The following is a 19981-nucleotide window of genomic DNA, read 5'->3' on the forward strand; positions in this document are numbered from 1 at the left end:
ATTACTATTATGTTAGCAGACAGTGAAATCTTTACTGAAGGTGGAAGTCAACAATTACAATCTGCAATCAGTGAACTGAACCCTTAAGTCATTTGCCTTGCACCAAAGGTACCAGCCAGAACTGTTTTAGGTGAGTGAGTTCATGGCCTTTGGAGCTAGGAAATCCTCAGCTTGGATCCAGGCCTGTCTCATCAGCTCTGTACTCAGGCAAGCTACAGGCACTAACCCTGTTTCCTCGTCTCTAAAAGTGTCAGGTAGTGACCTATGGTACACACTCTCATTTATTTCACCTGAACTTTATTTTTATGTCTGTGGGTGTGCAGAGCTCTTGAAGACCACAGGCACAATGGAACCTGGAGCTTACTGACTGGGCTAGACTGGCTGGCCAGCAAGCCCTACGGGTCCTCATGTCTCCATCAGATGCACAGTAATGTCCCCTCGACTTTTTAATTTCACTTTTTGCCATGGCGAAGGATGGTAAGCATCTTTCATGTGCTTGTCTCTCATCTGTGTCTCTTCTTGTCTCTGATGTCGCTGTGGCCAAATACCTGAGAGAGGAAAGGAGGAGGGTTATTTTGGCCCACAGGTTTCAGGCCAAGCTTAGCGGGACCCATTGCTTTGGGCCTTAGGTGAGAAATGCTAAGACATAGTACCATTTATCAGTGGCAGTAAGGAGATAGAGGCAAGACGGGGCTGGGTACAAGGTATATTTTCCAAGGTACATACCTAGTGATCTACCTCCCAGCTCCTATACCACAATCTCCCAATTGTGCCCTCATGGGGATCCATCAGAAATCAGTCCATTGCTATATTAGAATCCTTAAGTTCTCTAGGTGTAGTGGTGGAGGCCTGTGGTCCTAGCCACTTAAAAAGCCCTGAGACCAAGGCCTACATGGATTAAGGGTAACTTCAAGGACAACCTGAGTAAGATAGTCAAACCCTGTCTCAGAAATGATTCTAGAGGCAGAAGAAATGGCTCAGTGGATAAGAGTGCTTTTGTTTTTATGAGTACACCATAGCTGTCTTCAGACACACAGATGGTTGTGAGCCACCATATGGTTGCTGGGAATTGAACTCTGGACCTCTGCAAGAGCAGTCGGTGCTCTTAACCGCTAAGCCATCTCTCAGTCCCAAAGATAAAATCTTTAAAAAAAAAATTATTTTTTTAAGCTGGGCATGGTGGCATGCAACTTTAATCTTAGCCCCTGGGAGGCAGAGGCAGATAGATTTCTGAGTTCAAAGCCATCCTTGTCTCTATATTAAAGTTCCAGGCCATTCTTCATAATGAGACCTTGTCTTTGTGTGTGTGTGTGTGTGTGTGTGTGTGTGTGTGTGTGTGTGTGTGCGCGCACGCGTGCGTGTGTGTGTGTGTGTATATATATATATATGTATATATATATATATACATATATATATATATTCTCTGATGTCTACTATTAAGATTATCAATTTTTTTTCTCCTATTGTGCTTTTTAACTCTATGGTTGGAAGGACTGAATTAGACAGAGTCAGGCTGACCCCATGACAGGCTGCAAACTAGCAATTTGGTAGACTAGGCCTGTTTCTGTTTCTCAGAGCTAGAATAGTCCAAAGCTAGTCAATTCCAGGAAAAGCCACCCCTCACGAGGAGCCAATCAGGAAGCTGCCCCACCACAACCTTTCAGGCAGCCAATCAGGAGCTGTAGAAGCTGCCCCACTACCTAGCTTGAGCCAAGTATAACTAAAGTATATCAGCAAAAGTCCCCCAAGTCCCACAGAGCCTTAACCAATCACAAAAGCATCCATACCCCGGAGATAGAGCCCACGAAAGGAAAGAAGGTAAAAGTGTCTCACTCCTACCCTAACAGGCTTTAAAATCGACCCTGTAAAGTCTACACCACTGTCTTCCATCCCGGAGTATGGTGGACCCCTGCATGCAGGTTCTCTGCAGAATAAATGCTCTTTGCTGTTGCATACTGTTTGAGTCTGGGGTATCATTCTTCGTGAATCACAGACCCTTACGTGGTTTCTAGTCCTTCTAATAACTTCCATATCTTTCCTTAGATAATATTTTCTTTCAACTGAAAACGTTTTTTGAGACAGTGTTTCATGCATTTCACTCTGCCCTCAACTTTTTATGTAACCTTTAACAATATTTTTTAAAAGGTTTGAGGCTTGTTTTAAAATTTTTATGTATGGGTTGCTGGAAAGATAGCAGTTAAGAGCATGACTGCTCTTCCAGAGGTCCTGAGTTCAATTCCCAGCAGCCATATGGTGGCTCACTACCATCTGTAATGGGATCCAATGCCCTCTTCTGGTGTGTCTGAAGACAGCTACAGTGTACTCATATACATTAAATAAATAAAATCTTTAAAAAAATTTTTAAAATGTGTGTGCGTTTTTGCCTATGTGTACTATCTGTGCACCACGTTCATGGCTGGTGCTGCCAGAGACCAGAAGAGGGTGTTGCGTCCCCTGGAACTGAAGTTACAGATGGTTGTGAGCTGCCTTATGGGTACTGGGAATTGAACCTCTTGAAAGAGTAGCAGCACTCAAAACTACTGAGCCATCTCTCAAGCTCCCAAAGATTGATTTGTTTGTTTGATTTTTGAGACAGGGTTTTCTCTGTGTAGCCTTAGCTGTCCTGGAACTCACTCTGTAGACCAGGCACCACCACTGCACAGCTCCAGAAATTGATTTTTAACTATGTGTATTTGTATATGTGTGTGGGTGTGTGCACTTGAGTACAGGTGCAGGTAGAGAGGCCAGGAGAGGGCCTTGGATCTCCTGGGGCAGTTGTGAACCACCCAACAGGGAACCGGAGTGGGATCTTCTAAAAGTACAAGACCATCTCTCCAGCCCCAATAAAAGCTTTAATTGCGTGTATCGGAGTGTGGCTATGTGACATGAATACAGTCCTGGGGTTGGAGTGATAGGATGATGTACCCGATGCTTGGGATGGATCTTAGGTCTTCTGTTATACAATCTTAACCATTAGGCATTGCTCCAGCCCCTGCTGTGCTTAATCTTTAAGCCAGGGGCTTTGAACAATGTAACTTTAAAAACCACAAAAATCACACACTCACCCACACTCGTGATACCTGAATACCACCCTCCCTCTTGAGAAGCCCATACTCATGTGCTAGACTCTGTACTCTCCTTTTCCAAAAAGTAACAAATCCCCACTACCTATCTTCCCAAACCTAAGTCTAAAGCAGTGTTTCTCAAACCTGTGGTCAGGACCCCTCTGGGAGCCAAACAACCCTTTCACAGGGACCACCTAAGATCATCAGAATATCAGATATTTACATTACCCGGAACAGTGAAATTACAGCTAGGAATTGGCAATGAAAATAATTGTATGCCGGGCAGTAGTGGCACATGCCTTTAATCCCAGCACTTGGGAGGCAGAGGCAGGCAGATTTCTGAGTTCGAGGCCAGCCTGGGCTACAGAGTGAGTTCCAGGACAGCCAGGGCTACACAGAGAAACTCTGTCTCAAAAAACAAAAACAAAACAAAAACAAAACTGAAAATAATTTTATGGTTGAGGGGGAGTCCCAGGTTGCCACAGCCTGAGGAACTGTATTAAAGAGTCGAAGCCTTAGGCCGGTTGAGAACCTTTCGGAAGCTTGTACCTCTTCTTAGGTCTGTTTAATAAACTGGCTAACTTCACGTCACTCTGATTCTTCTGAGCTGCAGGCAAATGCCTGTCTTTACTTGAATGGGATGGGGAAAGGAGCCCCTTGGGCTGCTCGTGCAGGGCTGGACTGCATCTCTTCTTGGCACTCACAAGCCAAGCTGCCCTCAGAGTTCAGAGGTTCTCCTGCCTCTGCCCCCCGAGGGCTGGAATGTAGCTGTATTCTGATACACCTTGCTGCATTGTTTTTTTGATTTTTAAAATGACCTTAGTCAGTTTGTGTCTATGAACATTTTACTTACATATATGTGTGTTGTGTGTTCTAAGAAGCCTTGAAGGTCAGAAAAGGGTGCTGGATCCCGTGGGACTGGAGTTACAGATGCTTGTGAGCAGCCATGTGGGTGCTGGGATTGAACTCATTCTTAGGGGAGATGTCACATGTACTTTTTAGCTTGGTGACCTCATGACTGAGACCTCACCAGACCCTCCTGTAGCTTTAGACCCATTTTTATGAAATGCCTGGTATCAAACTCTGGAAGTTGGAACCAACACTGGCTAACTAAGTCGCACTCACTTGCTTTCCTTCTTAGTTCACAGGAACCATTCCTTTGCCAGCCCTGGCATTTGCAGAGACTGCCCTCCCCACCCCACTTTCTGTGGTTCTGGAACTTGAACTCAGGTTGTCAGTCTTGATCTTTGAGCAGTGTGACTGCTAATCTTGGTTGTCAAGTTGATCACATCTGGAATTAACTAAGATGAAAGCAGCTGGTCACACCTGTGAGGGATTTTTCTTGATCGGATCATATGAAGTGGGAAGACCCACCCTAAATCTGGGCCACACTCTCGAGTGGCAGCCCACATAAAAGGACATGGAAGGAGGAGGCGTTTGCTTTTTTGCCTGCTTGCCCTCACTCTCCCTGGCAAGTTCATCTGTTCTGTTGTTGAGGCATCCCTCCATTGATATTAGGACCTACTTCTTTGGGATTCCAACTTCGACTGAAGACTACTGGCTATGTAGTAGTTCCCTAGATTCTCAGCATCAGATTGGGACTGCTGAGCCTATCAGTCTGGTATGGTCTGAACCATTACCCAACTCTTGGCCTTCCCATTGGGAAACAACCAATTGTTGGACTACTCAGACCACAGCCTGTAAGCCACTCTAATAAATCCTCTTAACGATATATTGGGGTTAGAGAGATGGCTGAGCAGTGAAGAGCACTGGATGGTCTTCCAGAGGACTTGGGTTCAATTCCCAGCAGAGATATGCTCACTAGAATCTCACCATGGTCTATAACTCCCGTTCCAGGAGATCTGACACCCTTTTGGTCTCTGCAGGCAACAAACATGTACATAGTACAGACATTCATGCAAACAAAACACTTGTAAATATTTTTTAAGTTGCACATGTATAATTATTCTATCTCTGTTCCTTATTTATTCGTTTGTTTAAGACAGGGTATCGCCGTGTAACTCTGGCTGGCCTGGAACTCAGAGATCCATAGACATTAGCTTCCCAAGGGCTGGCATTAAAGGCGTGCATCACAATGCGGGGCCAGTTGTGGTTCCTCTGAGAGCCCTGGCTAAAACAGTAGGCAAACCTACCTTGACCTGATGGATGAGCTATTTTGCAAGCCCCAGTTAACTGATTTGTTCAGTGGAGCTATTAATACGTACTGAGGGTTAAACCAGATGAAGGATCCCAAGCAGTCAGGGTACTGCCCAAAACTGCTCATTAAACTCTTGTTGCTTTTATTTAGAAAGCTGAAAAATAGAAACGCTATCCCAAGGCGGGGAAAACAACTTAAAACGATGACTAGGTGACATCCACCTAGGTTGAGGTCTCCAAAGTCAATTCTACTGTCCTAGACTCTACTGATATCTGGCAGCCTCCGCTTCTGATGTCCGGCGCGCGTCTGAAAACATACTGGGATCGGAAGCCCCAGGCTGCTTAAGTAGCTGCTTAAGTTGGGGACAGAAGCCCAGGCCGCCTGACAGACGCTGCCACGTCTTACCCCGCTTGAGAGCCTCCACAGAGCGGGCGGAGCCTCACCCCGAGCGTACGTCACTCCTTAGGCCCGCCTCTCCGCGGCCAGAGTGGCTGTTAGGGCGGTACCCACAGCCCGGACGGCGTGACGCGTCGAGGGGGCGGGGCACGTGCGTGCCCGGAAGTCTCAGGGAGGGGCGTGACGTACATCCGGCGCGTAGCTGGCGGACCCGGGGACTGCTGGTCTGTGTGCTCTGAGGGAGGGTCGCGCCGCCAGCCACCGCCGGAGGAGCCCCTCGGGCCGTGAGTCGGGGCCCCAGCGGAGGAGGTGGCGGTGGGGCAGCGGGCCCGGGACGGGCCACAGCGAAGGCCGGGGCGCGGGGCCGCCGCGGAGGGGCTGGGTGGGGGTGCAGTGACACGCAGGCGGTTCCGCGGGCCGGCTCTGGGCGGGGACGGGCTGCGGGGTGGCGTGGCGGCGGTCGGGGTTTTTTTTGGGGGAGGAGACGGCTTCGTGGCCTCCATAGCGGAGGAGTCTGGTTCCTCGGTGAGGATAGCTGGAGCCCTGGCACTCATCCTTGCGTTCTGCAGATCGTGGCCCTCGAGTAGCGAGTGGGCGCTCGAGCCCCACGTTCAGCCTCTGGGTATCCGATGCCCTGTCTGGAACCCATGGTCTCTCCCTCCACCAACACCCCACTCCCATCCACCCTTTTTATTTTTCCTGTGCATGGAAAAATTCCCTCTTGGGCGATTATCGTAGATGAATGTTTTCTTCGTCATTTTTACCCAGGTGAGAATGGTACCGACCAATGGTACCATTGGTAGTCGTACCCTTTCTCAGTATCCTCCCTCACTGGGTGTTTCTTCAGTACCTGGGCACTGTCCGCTCAGGTTGAGAAGGGAGGGTTAGGGGGGAATTGTCAGGAAGCTGATCTTTGACATTCACCTTGCAGCTACGTAGACTTTCTTAGTTAATAGCCAGCTGCCTTCTATCCCAGATTCACCCGGAGTGAATATGTTTGAGAGTACGTTTTTTATTGCTTGATGGTCTTTCTGGCACTTGTTTGTTCCCATCTTGATATTTGCACGGTTTTTACTTAAGGTTCATGAATTGTGTTGTTGGTTTTAATATTCTTAACATTCCATAGATGATAGAGTAGACGAAGAATAGAAAATAGTGTGTTCTTAAGATTATCGTCTGTGTAGGTGGTAGGTTAAGGAAGAAAGTTACCTTTTACCCTTTTGGAAGTCTTATGATTGGAATTTAATATTAGCAGGAAAAGGGCTTTGGTTTTAGGTGAGAGGCTTTTCTTCTTAAATACCTTATTTTTATTTGATGTGAATTGTTGTTTTACCTCCATGTGTGCCTGTGTGAGATCCCCTAGAGATGAAGTTACAGTTCTGAGCCGCATGTGGGTGCTGGGGCTTGAACCCAGGGCCTCTGGGAGAGCAGTTGGTACTCTGAACCTCTGATCCGTCTCTCCTGGCTTTTGGAACTGATGCTTTTGACCGCACAGTCTTGAACAGGACAGGGAGCCTAAAGAGTGTCCTCGTCTTCATCTTGGCTTGCTAGAGTTGGTGGGAGGATGAGATGAAGGTATTTGTGCTGGTGCTGTATAAATTCTAAGGTTGCTGGTGGATGAATTGGTTCAGATCCCGAGATCTCAAGGACAGTGTCAGCAAGGCCATTTCTTCAGCTTTGGGCAGCAGTACAGCCCAACTCTGGGCTCTGAGAGGAGTACTACTTTTTTTTTTTTTTAAGATTTATGTATTTATTTTATGTATATGAGTACACTGTAACTGTTAGACACACCAGGAGAGGGCATCGGATCCCATTACAGATGGTTGTGAGCCATCATGTGGTTGCTGGGAATTGAACTCTGGAAGAGCAGTCAGTGCTCTTACCCACTGAGCCATCTCTCCAGTCCCAGTACTACTTTTTAACATCACTGAAGAATTCATTCTAATACTTTTCCTTATCATTTTGGTAGGAAGGCTTTTAAAACAAGAACTGGGAAGGAAAATAAATTGGAAAATGAAAGTAAGTCAGTTACGTTACCACTTAAAAAAATCCTCTAAAGTATCACATTTGTAGAATTAACCAGGCTGAGAATATTTGCTTTCCTTTTCTTTGTTTTTGTTTTTGTTTTTGTTTTTTGTTTGTTTGTTTGTTTTGTTTTGTTTTCCTTTGAAACAGAGTGTCACTATGTAGCCTACTTTGGCTTGGTGAAGCTGCAACACACTAAAGCTCCTCTTCCTGCCTCAGCCTCTCAGGTGCTGTGGTCAAAGCTTTCACACCCATGTCCATCTTGGGAATTCTTCTAAAGAGATGTGGCTAAAAACAAAGTGCTGGACTATTGGCAGCAAACCAGTGCACATGAATTAGACTTGTTGGGTGTAAGAGGCCACAGTAGGCCACAGCCTGTTAAAGATGAACTGGGTCTCTCCTGGAATAAAGTGAGAGATAAGGGAGGATGTCTGGCTAGGGGGACTGTAGAAGAAAGATGTATTGTTTTATTTACTCAATAAACTTGAATTTAAACATGTATTTGTTACTGGCTTCTTAAAGTGCTAAGTTGTGCAGGTTTGTCAGTGCCAAGAATCGAACCCAGGGCCATGCATTTTAGCTAAGAATCCCTTGCTTGCACTGAGCTATGCTCCCAGCCTCCCCTCCATACGTTTTTTTTTTTATTTTTTTCTTGGTGATGGGACCTCATGATTCAGGCTGGCTTCAATTCATTGTATGGGTGAGACACCAGCATTTTTGTTTTGGGTTTTTTGTTTGTTTGTTTGTTTGTTTGTTTTTGAGACAGGGGTTTTGATGTGTAGCTTAAGCTGGCCTTCAATTCCCTATGTAGCCCAGGCTGGCCTTTGAACTTGTGATCTTTCTTCTTGAGCCTCTTGAATGGTAAGATTGCAAGTGTGTACTTCCCCTCCTGGCTATTACTTAACATGCAAAATGTGTTCTGTGTGCCACAGTTTCTGTCTGTACCTTCACCCAAATGTTGCTCTTTCATAAAAGCTGAGTGGAGCAAGCATGAGGTAGTTTCTAAGGTTTACAGGTCAGGCCATAGGCTTGATAAAACCACAGTAATTTGATAGTTTGCTTTCATCTAGCATCTTTGAAGAATTCAGGTGAGACTGCGTAGTAGCATTCAGGATGCTGAAGCATAAGGATAGCTTAAAGCCCTGGAGTTTGAAGCCAGTCTAGGCAACACAGCAGGATCCTGTCTCTTAAAAGATAAAAATACACACATATGTATGAATGTGCATACATAGGTAATTTCCTCCAGTTATTGTTCATGGAAGTTTTGTGTAATTGCAGTTACTGCATTTTCTGTCAAGTTTTGTCTTGTTGAGAAAGTAGTGGTTTTTCTTTTCTGCGATAAACGGAGCTGCTGATACAGAAATTCAGTGTGACCAGGAAATGGGTCTCTGTGAATCTTACCATTCCTCGGTATTTCTAGATCCTTCCTTCTTAACTGTGCTTAGAGCTCTCAGTGGCTTTACTCATACATTTTCCCCTTAAAGCCTATAGGCACTAGGAAAAGTGGTTTTGGTGTCTGTGCTAGTTAAGACAGACTGGCAGCAGTCCTTGGTGCTTCATGGTTGAGACCCTGTCTCAAAAGAAACAAATAAGATGTTTGCTTGCTTTAGAACCTCTTACTATATTATGAATTAGTATACTTAAGAAATTAAGAATTCGTAATATGTAACACTAGATTATATTATAGAAGTTTTTATTCCTGTATGTTTCTGTAAAACAGGATATCCTTTCACAAGTTGAAACATCTGTAAATGGTTAAGGATATTGGTAAGTGGAGTCAACCAAACTGGGCCAGTTGATAGATTTGCTGTGTCCTTTTTGGAGCTGTATAGAACAGCTTAATAACTTCTTATTCAGGTCAATGAACTCTTCATTCATAGCTTTGTTTTGATTCTTTTGTTCTAAGAATCCCAGTGGCCTAGGACTCATTGTGTGGACCAAGGCTGGGCACAGATTTTCCTGTCTCTGTCTCCCAAGTTCTGGGATTTCGTGGACATGTCACCACACACAGCTCCCATCATGGTTCATACCAGGTGCATGTTTGGCTTCTTGATTCAGCTTTTTACTTTTTCAAGACAGATGTTCTCTATGTAGCCCTGGCTGTCCTGGAACACTCTTCTGTAGATCAGGCTGGTCTCAAACGAAGAGATTCTGTCTCCCAAGTGCTGGGATTAAAGGCATGTACCACCCCCACCCAGCTTGATTCTGATCATTAAAGATACTGCATTGCTAGGGATGTTGCCAACTAGTAGGCAGCAGTGAATGGGTAGCTTCCTGGAGGAGTACATCTCCCAGTAAAGGGGGATGGTGTGTCTGAAATGCCTAGTTCTTTGGTTATCTGAATTTGCAGATGTGAGAGTCCTAGAGTCTTCCCTTCAGACTACAAAATCCTTGTCTCAAAAACTAAGGAGATTAGTTAGTCTTTGCAACATTGATTTTTATTTTGTGTGTGAGTGTTTTGCTTGCGTGCATGTATGTTTAACACAGAGGCTAGAAGAGAGCATTGGATTCCCTTGGAACTAGAGTTAACAGATAGTTGTGAACTATCATGTGCGTGCTGAGAATCAAAGTTGGGTCCTCTATAAGAGCAACAACTGTTTTTAACTGCTGAAACATGTCTCCAGCCCTGGACTTTGCTTTCCTACTTTAGGGAACTTAGGTTTATGGACATGTGTCAGAGAATAAGACATGCAGAAAGCTAATGTTACGTTCATGTTTTACACAGGTTGTAAGCATCAATAATGTCTTTCATCTTTGAGTGGATCTACAATGGCTTCAGCAGTGTGCTCCAGTTCCTAGGTAAAGCCATTTTCATAAAACACAGTACAGGTTGCAACTATATTTCCTCAAACAATAGTATCTAAGCTGCCTTTGGTAGGAAGAACATTTAAGACATTCTTTTCTCTTACAGGACTCTACAAGAAATCTGGAAAACTTGTATTCTTAGGATTGGACAATGCGGGCAAAACCACTCTTCTTCACATGCTGAAAGATGACAGACTAGGCCAGCACGTACCAACACTCCATCCCAGTAAGTTTCAGAGGTGACCTGATGGTCAGTGCCATGAATGGAGGATGGATCCATCCCTAGTTGATGGAGTTCTCTTAGTAACTGAGGTCCTGGAAGCAAGTTACTGTAGTTCACTCAGGTCACCTACTCTGCATCCCTGGGACTTTCTGATCAGTTCTGTGATGAGACTTAGCTCCCATATTTGATCTTAAGCAGGAAACTTGGAGAAAGGGGAAATTGAGGCTTCTTAAGGTTAAGAATATTTTCATACTGTATCCTCGTCTTTACACAATGAAAACTTGATTGTTTGCGTTAGTGTTGGTTCTCAGTACTAGCACGTGGACCTTTGGTTGGAAGTTTATTTCTTTCCTCCTTTTTGACACTTTCAGCTTCAGAAGAACTGACAATTGCTGGAATGACTTTCACCACTTTTGATCTCGGTGGGCATGAGCAAGGTAAGAGACGAGTGATAGTGATTTGTGAGACATCGCTGGGAAGCAGTGTGCCAAGAACCTTTTTTTTTTTTTTTAAGATTATTTTATGTATATGAGTGCTCCAACTGCATGTACACCTGCATCCTGCATGCCAGAAGAGGCATCAGATCCCATTATAGATGGTTGGGAGCCACCGTCCATGTTGGTACAGATCTGTAATTTCAGCACCTAGGGGCTGAAGCAGAAAGATGGACAGTTCCAGGCCAGCCCAGGCCACACACATTGTGAGACCTTGTCTTAGAACAATGACACACAATGACAGTGGTTAAACATTGGAACTTGAGTGCCTGGCCTGAGTGTCTATCTAGTGCCCGCCAGGCCTTAGCACACTTACTCACTGTTAGGAACGACCATGGGAGTAGAACTCATGCACAGCTACACCTTGGAGGCTACAAAGTTACCAGCTTTAGGGCCCAGACTGGGCAGTTCTTATTTTCTACATTTACAGCAGTGGAACTGGTGGGCATTTCTGCAGTGTTAGCAAAGGGGAAGGTCGTTGTGCTACACACGGGTGTGGGGTTCCTAGTTCTACACTTTGTCAGGGAAGGCGAAACTCGTAGTTTTCAATCTCAAGCTTGGCTCGCAGGCCATCAGCTTGCATCCTCTGCTCTAACTGCTGTAGCCAAGCCTGGTAAGCTCAGCGAGGCCCTTTATAGACCAGTAGGTCATTCACTTGTCACCCGTAGTCTTGTTGATCCTCAAATTTTGTCTTTTAGCACGTCGCGTTTGGAAAAATTATCTCCCAGCGATTAATGGCATAGTTTTTCTGGTGGACTGTGCGGATCATTCTCGTCTCATGGAATCCAAAGTTGAGCTTAATGTAGGTTTATATTTATATTTTTTTTTTCTGTCTTGCCCTTAAGAAATACAAACTCAGTAGTACCAGTACTTAATGTGATCAGAGTCTTTGAAGAAAATACCTGATAAGAAATACGTTTTTTTTTTTTTTGTTTTGTTTTTGTCTTTTTTAAGATTTATTTATTTGTTTGGACACACCAGAAGAAGGCATAGGATTCCATTACAGATGGTTGTGAGCCACCATGTGGTTACTGGGAATTGAAGTAAGGACCTCTAGAAGAGCAGTCAGTGCTCTTAACCACTGAGCCATCTCTCCAGTCCTGTTTTTTTTTTGTTTGTTTGTTTGTATTTTTAAAGATTTATTTATTTATTCTATGTAAGTACACTGTAGCTGTCTTCAAACACACCAGAAGAGGGCGTCAGATCTCATTACGGATGGTTGTGAGCCACCATGTGGTTGTTGGGATTTGAACTCAGGACCTTCGGAAGAGCAGTCGGGTGTTCTTACCTGCTGAGCCGTCTCACCAGCCCCTGGTTTGGTTTTTTAAAGATGTTCTTATTTTATTTTATTTTATTTTATTTTATTTTATGTGTAGAAGTGTTTTGACTGACTCTATGGGGTGCTGTGTGCTTGCCTAGTGCCTGAAGAGGCCAGAGGACAGCGTATTTCCTGGAAATGGGGCTAACAGATAATAAACTGTTGTGAACCATCATGTGGGTACTGGAATAGATCTGGAGTAAGAGCGGCCAGTGCTCTTAACCAACCACTGGGCTATCTCCAGCCCAGTGAGATTTAGCTTCTCAGTGCCTGAGGACGTTCAGCTTGCAGTTGAGTAACTGAGTTTTATACTTCTTGTGGTGCACCAGTACCTGCATGGCCCAGATGCTCAGCGCTCCTCAGCTGCCCAGTGCCCCAGCCTTGTTGGTAGGACTGCTGTTCCCTCATTGTGGTTGCTCTTTCTGTAGCCTTGGCATAGGGAAACTCTGCAAGAGTTGAGAGGTTTTATACTTTTTTAAAGCAGATTTATTTATTCATGTATTTTATGAATGTGGGAGTTTTGTCTGCCTGTACCAGAAGAGGGCATCAGATCCTATGGGACTTCAGTTATAGATGGTTGTGAGCCTCCATGTGGTTGCTGGGAATTGAACTCAGAACCTGAAAGAACAGCCAGTTCTCTCTCTCTCTTTTTAAAAAAGATTTTATTTATTTTATGTATATGAGTACATTGTAGCTTCATCAGACACAGCAGAAGAGGGCATCGGATCCCATTAAAGATAGTTGTGTACCACCATGAGATAGCTGGGGAATTGAACTCAGGACCTCTGGAAGCAGTCATTGCTCTTAACCACTGAGCCATCTCTCCAGACAGTACTCTTGACTACCAAGCAGTCTCTCCAATCCTGATTTTTTATGTTTTTGAATCAGTCTCCTATGGAGTCATGTGACAGACTGCATAGTCTGCTAGCACTCTTCCGGTTTTTATTCACTTTGGGTTTCCTCCTTTGTATAGTGTTGCCTTATAATGCCTATTCCTTCGCCCTTCAATGTTTATGCGTATGAGTAGTTGCATGCATGTCTGTGTGTGCCCCACATGCATGCCAGTGCTCGTGGAGGCCAGAAGGTGTAGTATCCCACGGAAGTGGAGTTACTGAACTGCCATGTGGGTGCTGAGTGAGAACTGAGCCTCAGTCCTTTACAAGAGCAAGTGCTCTTAATCACTTAGCCATCTCTCCAGCGCTGTTCTCTCTCATGTGTGAGTTTCTTTTATTCTTGCAGTTTGAAACCCTCTCAAGTTTTTGTTTTTTAATGTGTGTTTTAAATGTTTAGGTCTCATTTTGTGTGGGGCTAACTTCTTTCTTTTTAAATAATTTATTTAATTTTATTTTATGAGCATTGCTGTGAGGGTGTCAGGTCCCTTGGAACTGAAGTTACAGACAGTTGTGAGCTGCCGTGTATGTGCTTGGAATTGAATCCAGCCCTTCGGAAGAGCAGCCAGTGCTCCTAACCACTGAGCCATCTCTCCAGCTCTGCTCTCCTTTCTTTTTTTATGCATTGGTGTTTTGTCTGCAAGTATGTCTCTGTGAGGGTGTCAGGTCCCACGCAATTACAGATAGATAGGAGCTGCCATGTGGGTGCTAGGAATTGAACCAGGGTCCTCTGGAGGAGCAGCCGGTGCTCTTCTCCCCAATGCTGTCTCCCTGTCCCCTATTTTATACTCTAGATTAATTTTTTTTCCTTTTTTTTTTTCTTTTTTTTGAGACAGGGTCTTGGTATGTAGCCCAGCCTGGTCTTCTTAGTCTCCTAAATGCTGGGGTTACAAGAGCGTACCACATGCCCAGCCAGTGTTAGCTCTGATACTTGGTCTTCTGCTTAGTTCTAAATGGAGGTATTCCTGAGGGTCTCTGCTTCCTCCATGGTAATGGCTCCAGGTGGATCTCTCATCTACACCTGCTGAGCTCCAGCCTCAAAAGAGGGGACAGTGCTGCCTACCAGATGGTCCTTCCCAGAAGGAAGCTGTCTGGATTGTTCCTTTCCACCATCCTGGACATGCTCTGGAAACCTGTAAACACTTACAGGGTAAAAATGCTCGCTCCCCCTTGCTCTCCTGTCTGTGAGACTCAGACGCCCAGTCCTGAAATCTGCAGCAGCTCTGTCTCCTCGTGTCTGCTTTACTGTCTGACTTCAGCTCTGCACAGAACCTATCTTGCACAGTCCCTTCAGTTGAGTTTAGCAGCTCATGTCTTAGGTGAGCACTGCACAGAGCACTGGTTTTCAAATCACTGTTCTGAAAGTGAAGATAGCTGACCTTGGGTTCACAGTCTTTAGGAGCTAGTGGAGCTTACAGTTTTCAGACTGGCACCATGACGTGGGTGTCAGTTGCTGTCACATTTGCTCTGTTGCTACACATCTGTATAAATGTCTTAATCCAGTCAGGCGGCGCTGTATGTGGCTTTCGTCTCACTTGGTTGCACTGCCACTGTGGTGGTCTTTCCTTCCACTCACCGAGTTTTGCCCTTCCTGTGGAGTGCAGTTTCAGGTCCACCTAAGGTTTTGTTCAAGTGTGGGTTGTCCTGCTTCCCCGAACAGGCTGTTGTGTACTTTCTGTCCAGTTCCTTGTGACATAAGTCATCTGCTGTGTTCTATTTATACCCAGGTTTGTTAACGCGCCCAGGGCCTTTCAGTCTGTGCTCTCTCAGACCTAATGTGAAGATGAAGCAGCCCGTTGTCAGGTGCAGTGCCGAGGGTGCCTTAGGAAGTGATGGGCTTTCACTTAGTAAGTGCTCACTTGGCTCTGTTATTTTAATCCTGTCTCTAGGCTTTAATGACTGATGAAACAATATCCAACGTGCCAATTCTTATCTTGGGAAACAAAATTGACAGGACAGATGCAATCAGTGAAGAAAAACTCCGTGAAATATTTGGGCTGTACGGGCAGACCACAGGAAAGGTAAGCAGAGAGCCCTCGGGGGCAGGAGGCGGGCAGGAGGCGGGGACCACGTGACTGAACCATGCCTACATTTTCTCTTTCTTTTTTTTGTGTTTTAAGACAGGGTCCCTTGAGTGGAAATGTTTTATCAGGGGCATTTTCCTTAGTTCTTTCCTTCCTCTTTCCTCTCTTCCCTTCTTCCCTCCTTCCCAGTGATACAAAAGGCCTTGAGCTTAGGCCTTTGTATGTTCTAAGTAAGTGCTCTCTCAGCCATACTCCTACCCTCTTTATCTCTTTTCCAGTACCTAATAAATGAAGAAATGATAGGATGCTAGAAAAGGCAGTCTTTTAATATTTTATTTTTTATTTTATGTATGGGTGTTTTGCTTGCGTATGACTGTACCATGAATAATGTGGTGTCCATGGATGTCAGAGGGTGGTACTGCATACCCTGGAACTGGTGTTTGACAGATGCTTGTTAGCCACCATTTGATGTTAATATTTACTTACTTTTGGATCAAGAAAAAAAATACTACTATTTTGAGACAAGGCCTATGTAGAGCAGGCTGGCTTCGAACCAGAGATCTGCTGGTCTCTTCCTCCCTGGTGCTGGGATTGAAGGCGTTTGCCAGCATATCTAGCTTCAATCTTTTTAAAGAATATATTGGGACTGAGGAGATGGCTCAGCAGTTAAGAGTATGTCTTGCACTTGCAGAGAACCCATCCATATTGGGCAGCTCACAGCCACTTGTAATGCAGCTCCAGGGATCTGATGCCCATGGCCTCCATTGCTGCAGACATCCACACACACACAATTAAATGGATCTTTATAAAGCATTATATATACTTTTTATTAAGATCAAAGGCTCAGTCATCTAGTGCTTCTTGCTGATAGAAGTGAAGCTCTTACCCTGTTTTACAAGTGAGGAAACAGTACTCTGTTCAGGTCTGCGTGGCAAAGGGATAGATAGACACTAAAAGCAGAAGTAGAACCGGGATATCATCTACATCAGTGTGCCCTGAACCTAAAGGGAGGCTCTGTCTGGAAAGGTAGGCTGATGAGAGAGAAAATACAGAACTATAAGCCAGGTTCTTAGTGTGCATGTACATACTTGGAGATGCATGGAGAGACCTGAGGTCAACTTTGGCTGTGATTCTCAGTAATAGAATTTGGCACTCATTTATTGGGCTAAGTTGGCTGGAAAGAGCTTCAGGAATCCACCTGTCTGTACTCTCTCTCAGCACTGGAGTCACAGGTGTGTGCCACCACGCCTAGCACACCTATATGTGGGTGCTAGAAAGCTGAACTCAGGACTTTACACTTGCAGTTACTATCCGTGTGTATTTGTGCTTTTGCATGTGCGGTCCTAACCAGCCTTTCTGGGTTTTGCCTCCCTTAGGGGAATGTGACTCTGAAGGAGCTGAACGCCCGCCCCATGGAAGTATTCATGTGCAGTGTGCTCAAGAGGCAAGGCTACGGCGAGGGTTTCCGCTGGCTTTCCCAGTATATTGACTGATGTTTGGACAGTGAAAATAAAGAGTTTTACTTCTGGACTGATCCTATTCACAGCTTCCTCATGGACTTTTCTAATAGAACAAGGAAAGCTCTCCAACCATGTATGGCATTGAGAAGCCACACGTCTGTCTACGCTCATTGCCCAGTGGTGACATGTGCTCTTCTCCACACTGCCTGCTGTTGCTGCCGGGCAGTGTGTGGGGACTGGGGCTGGCAGCATTTGCCAGGGAAAGCTGGGTGCCATCATGGGACACCCGAGAAGAAAAACATGTCTCACCACTGGTTGATTTCAAAAGAAAGTGATTCTATTTTTTAAAGAAAGTGTTGTTAATGTAATTGGTATCCCTTCTCTAACTTTTTCAGTTCACAATTTACTTGGTCCAGATTTTCTATTCTTTTTTTTTAACTAGTAAATGAAATTTACATACTTCATAAAATTATGAACAGATAGCGCATTGGGCTCTGCTGTGTGACTGCCTGTTGAGGGTGGTACCCGAGACAAGAGCCTGGAGAGGACAGAGCCTCGGCCTTCCCCAGGGTGGTCTCCACCATGGTAAGGGGAGTCCTCATCTGGAGTGGGTGAAGTATCATGGTCACGTTGTCAACTTTATTTGCAGTTACCAGTTTCAGCAGGCTTTGCTTTTATACTGTTGTGAAATTTCATCTCTCTGTGTAGCACCTTCCTTTTTTCCATTGTAGATATAAAAAGTGACTTTTGCCTCATGAAAGAGTTACAGACATCTGTCATGTAGACCCCATGCTGTGGGTGTGACTGATGCTTTTGAACATAGTCTAGAGGGACGGTTCTGAACCGGAGGGTGCAGCTCAAAATCATCAGCTTAAGGCTCTGAATTCTGTGCGATTCTCATCTGGCAGCAACAAGAGAACCCAGGAAAAACCCTCAGGGGACTCTGTGTTTTCTCCTTCAGAAATAACAGAAAACCCAGATGGCCTTCTGGCAGCAGCGAGTGCTAACATGAAAGCAGCAGCGGCCCTGTGAGGATCATGAACAGGCTTTTTATATATATACAGATAGCATTTGGTTTTCTTGCTGCCGTGTGTGATGTTAACTTTATATTTTACCCTTGAGTGCATGAGAGGAGATGGTCTGCAGATGGGAGGGTATCTTGATTCTGATTTCCTTTAATGCAAGGTGAGAGTAGGTTCTTAAGTGGAGATTCTGCTGTTGCTGCTGCTGTATTCTGACAGGCTCGTGTCCAGCAAGAGGGTAGGGAAGCTAGAAGCACACTCCTGGAGAGTGACTTACCACATTTTAGTTTTGAGCACTGAGCCTATGGGACAGTGTTTTGTTACACTGCCGGGTTTCCAATGCAGAGGCTTGGTGAGGTGTCTGTCTGCAAACTGCATGCACTGCGTTCACCCACGTACAGCTGGGATGAGAACTGTCAGTGTGGAAGGGCCTACTGTTAAAGCCCTGAGTGAGCTAGGTAGGTGACTGTTGTGCCCTTCATTGCCTTTGGCTAAAGACTGTCCACATGTCTGTCCAGGCACATGACAGGTGTGAGGGCCTCAGCGTTGGGTTCTTCATCTGTCTTTCTCGTTTGTCCCTAATTGCTCGGTAGCAACCTAGAAGACTGGACTCTGCCCAGGGTGGCTCTTTGTGAAAGTGGTTTATTCTGGCCACCGGAGAAAGATGGCTGAACAGTGGCACCAGTCTGCTTCATGCTGCACAGAACACCGTCTTAAGTAAGGTGGCCAAAAGAGGTTGCTGCAGCAAGTGCAACTCTGCCAGGGCCATGGCCAGGGGCTCCAATGAACTGAGACTCTTCATTCTGTTTATCAGAGTGCACATGTGTCCTGTTTCAGCAAAAGTAAAACTGTCATTTACAAAAGGTCAGTCTGTATCCTAAGCATTTTAATAAAAAGCTAAAATGAACTTGCCTCTCTCCTTTTTTAAAATTGATTTATTCTGAGTAAGCATGCGTTGTTGGGAAGGAAAACAAGAATTCTTACTTATAGGGAAGGACATTTAAAGAGAATGTGAGTCTTGAATTGCTACCAGGATAAAAGACCAAGTAAAAAAGGCTGAGCACTAGTAGCAAATGCAGTACTGTTTGATCATGAAGTGGCCCAAGGTTGTTGGTCATCTTTGCAACAGTGCTAAGGACTGTGCTTGCACGTACTAGCTACACGTTCAGAGCCACACTTGGCGAAACAGAAGTCTGATTCCACATTTACATTACAGTTGCTTATAGAAAGCACCAGAAGACAGAACAAAATCCGAAACAAAACATGCTGGATGTGTCCTGAGATCACCTTTACAGGGGAAGGAGACTGGTTCTGTGGGCAAAGGGTATATTTGCCAGGGACAGAGAGAGACCTGAGAGTCAGAGTTCTGAGGGCCTTAACACAAGGTGCTGCTGGCTGACTTGGGCCGTCTGTACTGTGATCAGCCCTAAACCACCTTAATCAGGAACAGAGGGCGCTGGAGACTTGAAGGGCATCAAGGGGGAATTAATGGATTCTAGAGAGTCTTAATTGCTAGGAAGTTGGGGAAAGTAGATCTTGTCATCTGTGTCTGCAAACCCAGGACTGCCTGCTCTGAGAATGCGCTTCATTCCAGTTCTGTCTGCCTCAACCGCTGTTTGCCCTTATTAGGTAGGTTTGTGACACAGGAGCACTGGAAGCATTAGGTGTGAGGCTGGGAAAGCAGCAGCAGTGTTAACTCCATTCCCAGAAGTCTCACTGAACATTAATACATCCTCTAATCCCAGCACTCTAGAGGCAGAGGCAGGCCGATTTCTGAGCCAGCCTGGTCTAGAGTGATTTCCAGGACTGCCAGGGCTACACAGAGAAACCCTGTCTCGAAAAACCAAGCCAAACCAAACCAAAAACCATTAATATACTTTAGAGAGATTCATGAAGTCTCTCCAAACATACCTGTTCATGCCCACCTGTCCTTGGAAAGTGAGGAACTTTTTAATACTATATTTTATGTGTACGTGTTTGCCTGCCTGAGTCATGAGTTCAGGGGACAGCAGATGCCAGACGAGAGTATTGAATATCCTGGAATTATAATTACAAGCAACTGTAAGGTACCATGTGGGTGCTGGGAACCAAACTAAGGTCC

General features: G+C 45.1%; 1 protein-coding gene and 1 long non-coding RNA gene across 7 annotated transcripts; one reads left to right on the top strand and one right to left on the bottom strand.

Moving 5' to 3' along the window:
* Positions 1–16: 16 nt before the first annotated feature.
* Positions 17–5780, bottom strand: 1700022H01Rik (RIKEN cDNA 1700022H01 gene). Its single transcript, NR_126477.1, has 2 exons — positions 5629–5780; positions 17–548 (listed from the first exon to the last, which is right to left on the bottom strand). It is a non-coding gene; the product is annotated as an RIKEN cDNA 1700022H01 gene (long non-coding RNA).
* Positions 5775–18787, top strand: Sar1a (secretion associated Ras related GTPase 1A). 6 transcript variants are annotated; one of them, XM_030244964.1, is made up of 9 exons: positions 5781–5903; positions 7589–7638; positions 9551–9677; positions 10370–10443; positions 10556–10675; positions 11044–11109; positions 11865–11968; positions 15264–15395; positions 16775–18787. In XM_030244964.1, exons 4-9 carry the CDS (start codon positions 10386–10388, stop codon positions 16889–16891), a joined length of 597 nt encoding a protein of 198 aa, XP_030100824.1. In that variant the 5' UTR covers positions 5781–5903; positions 7589–7638; positions 9551–9677; positions 10370–10385; the 3' UTR covers positions 16892–18787. The 6 variants fall into 6 exon arrangements, with proteins under 6 accessions (NP_001345417.1, NP_001345416.1, NP_033146.1 ...); NM_001358488.1 differs by lacking the exon at positions 9551–9677 and having other exon boundaries at positions 5775–5903; NM_001358487.1 differs by lacking the exon at positions 7589–7638 and having other exon boundaries at positions 5775–5903.
* Positions 18788–19981: the final 1194 nt, after the last annotated feature.

The sequence above is a fragment of the Mus musculus genome, chromosome 10 (genome assembly GCF_000001635.26).
Source record: "Mus musculus strain C57BL/6J chromosome 10, GRCm38.p6 C57BL/6J".
In the NCBI taxonomy this organism is placed as follows: domain Eukaryota; kingdom Metazoa; phylum Chordata; class Mammalia; order Rodentia; family Muridae; genus Mus; species Mus musculus.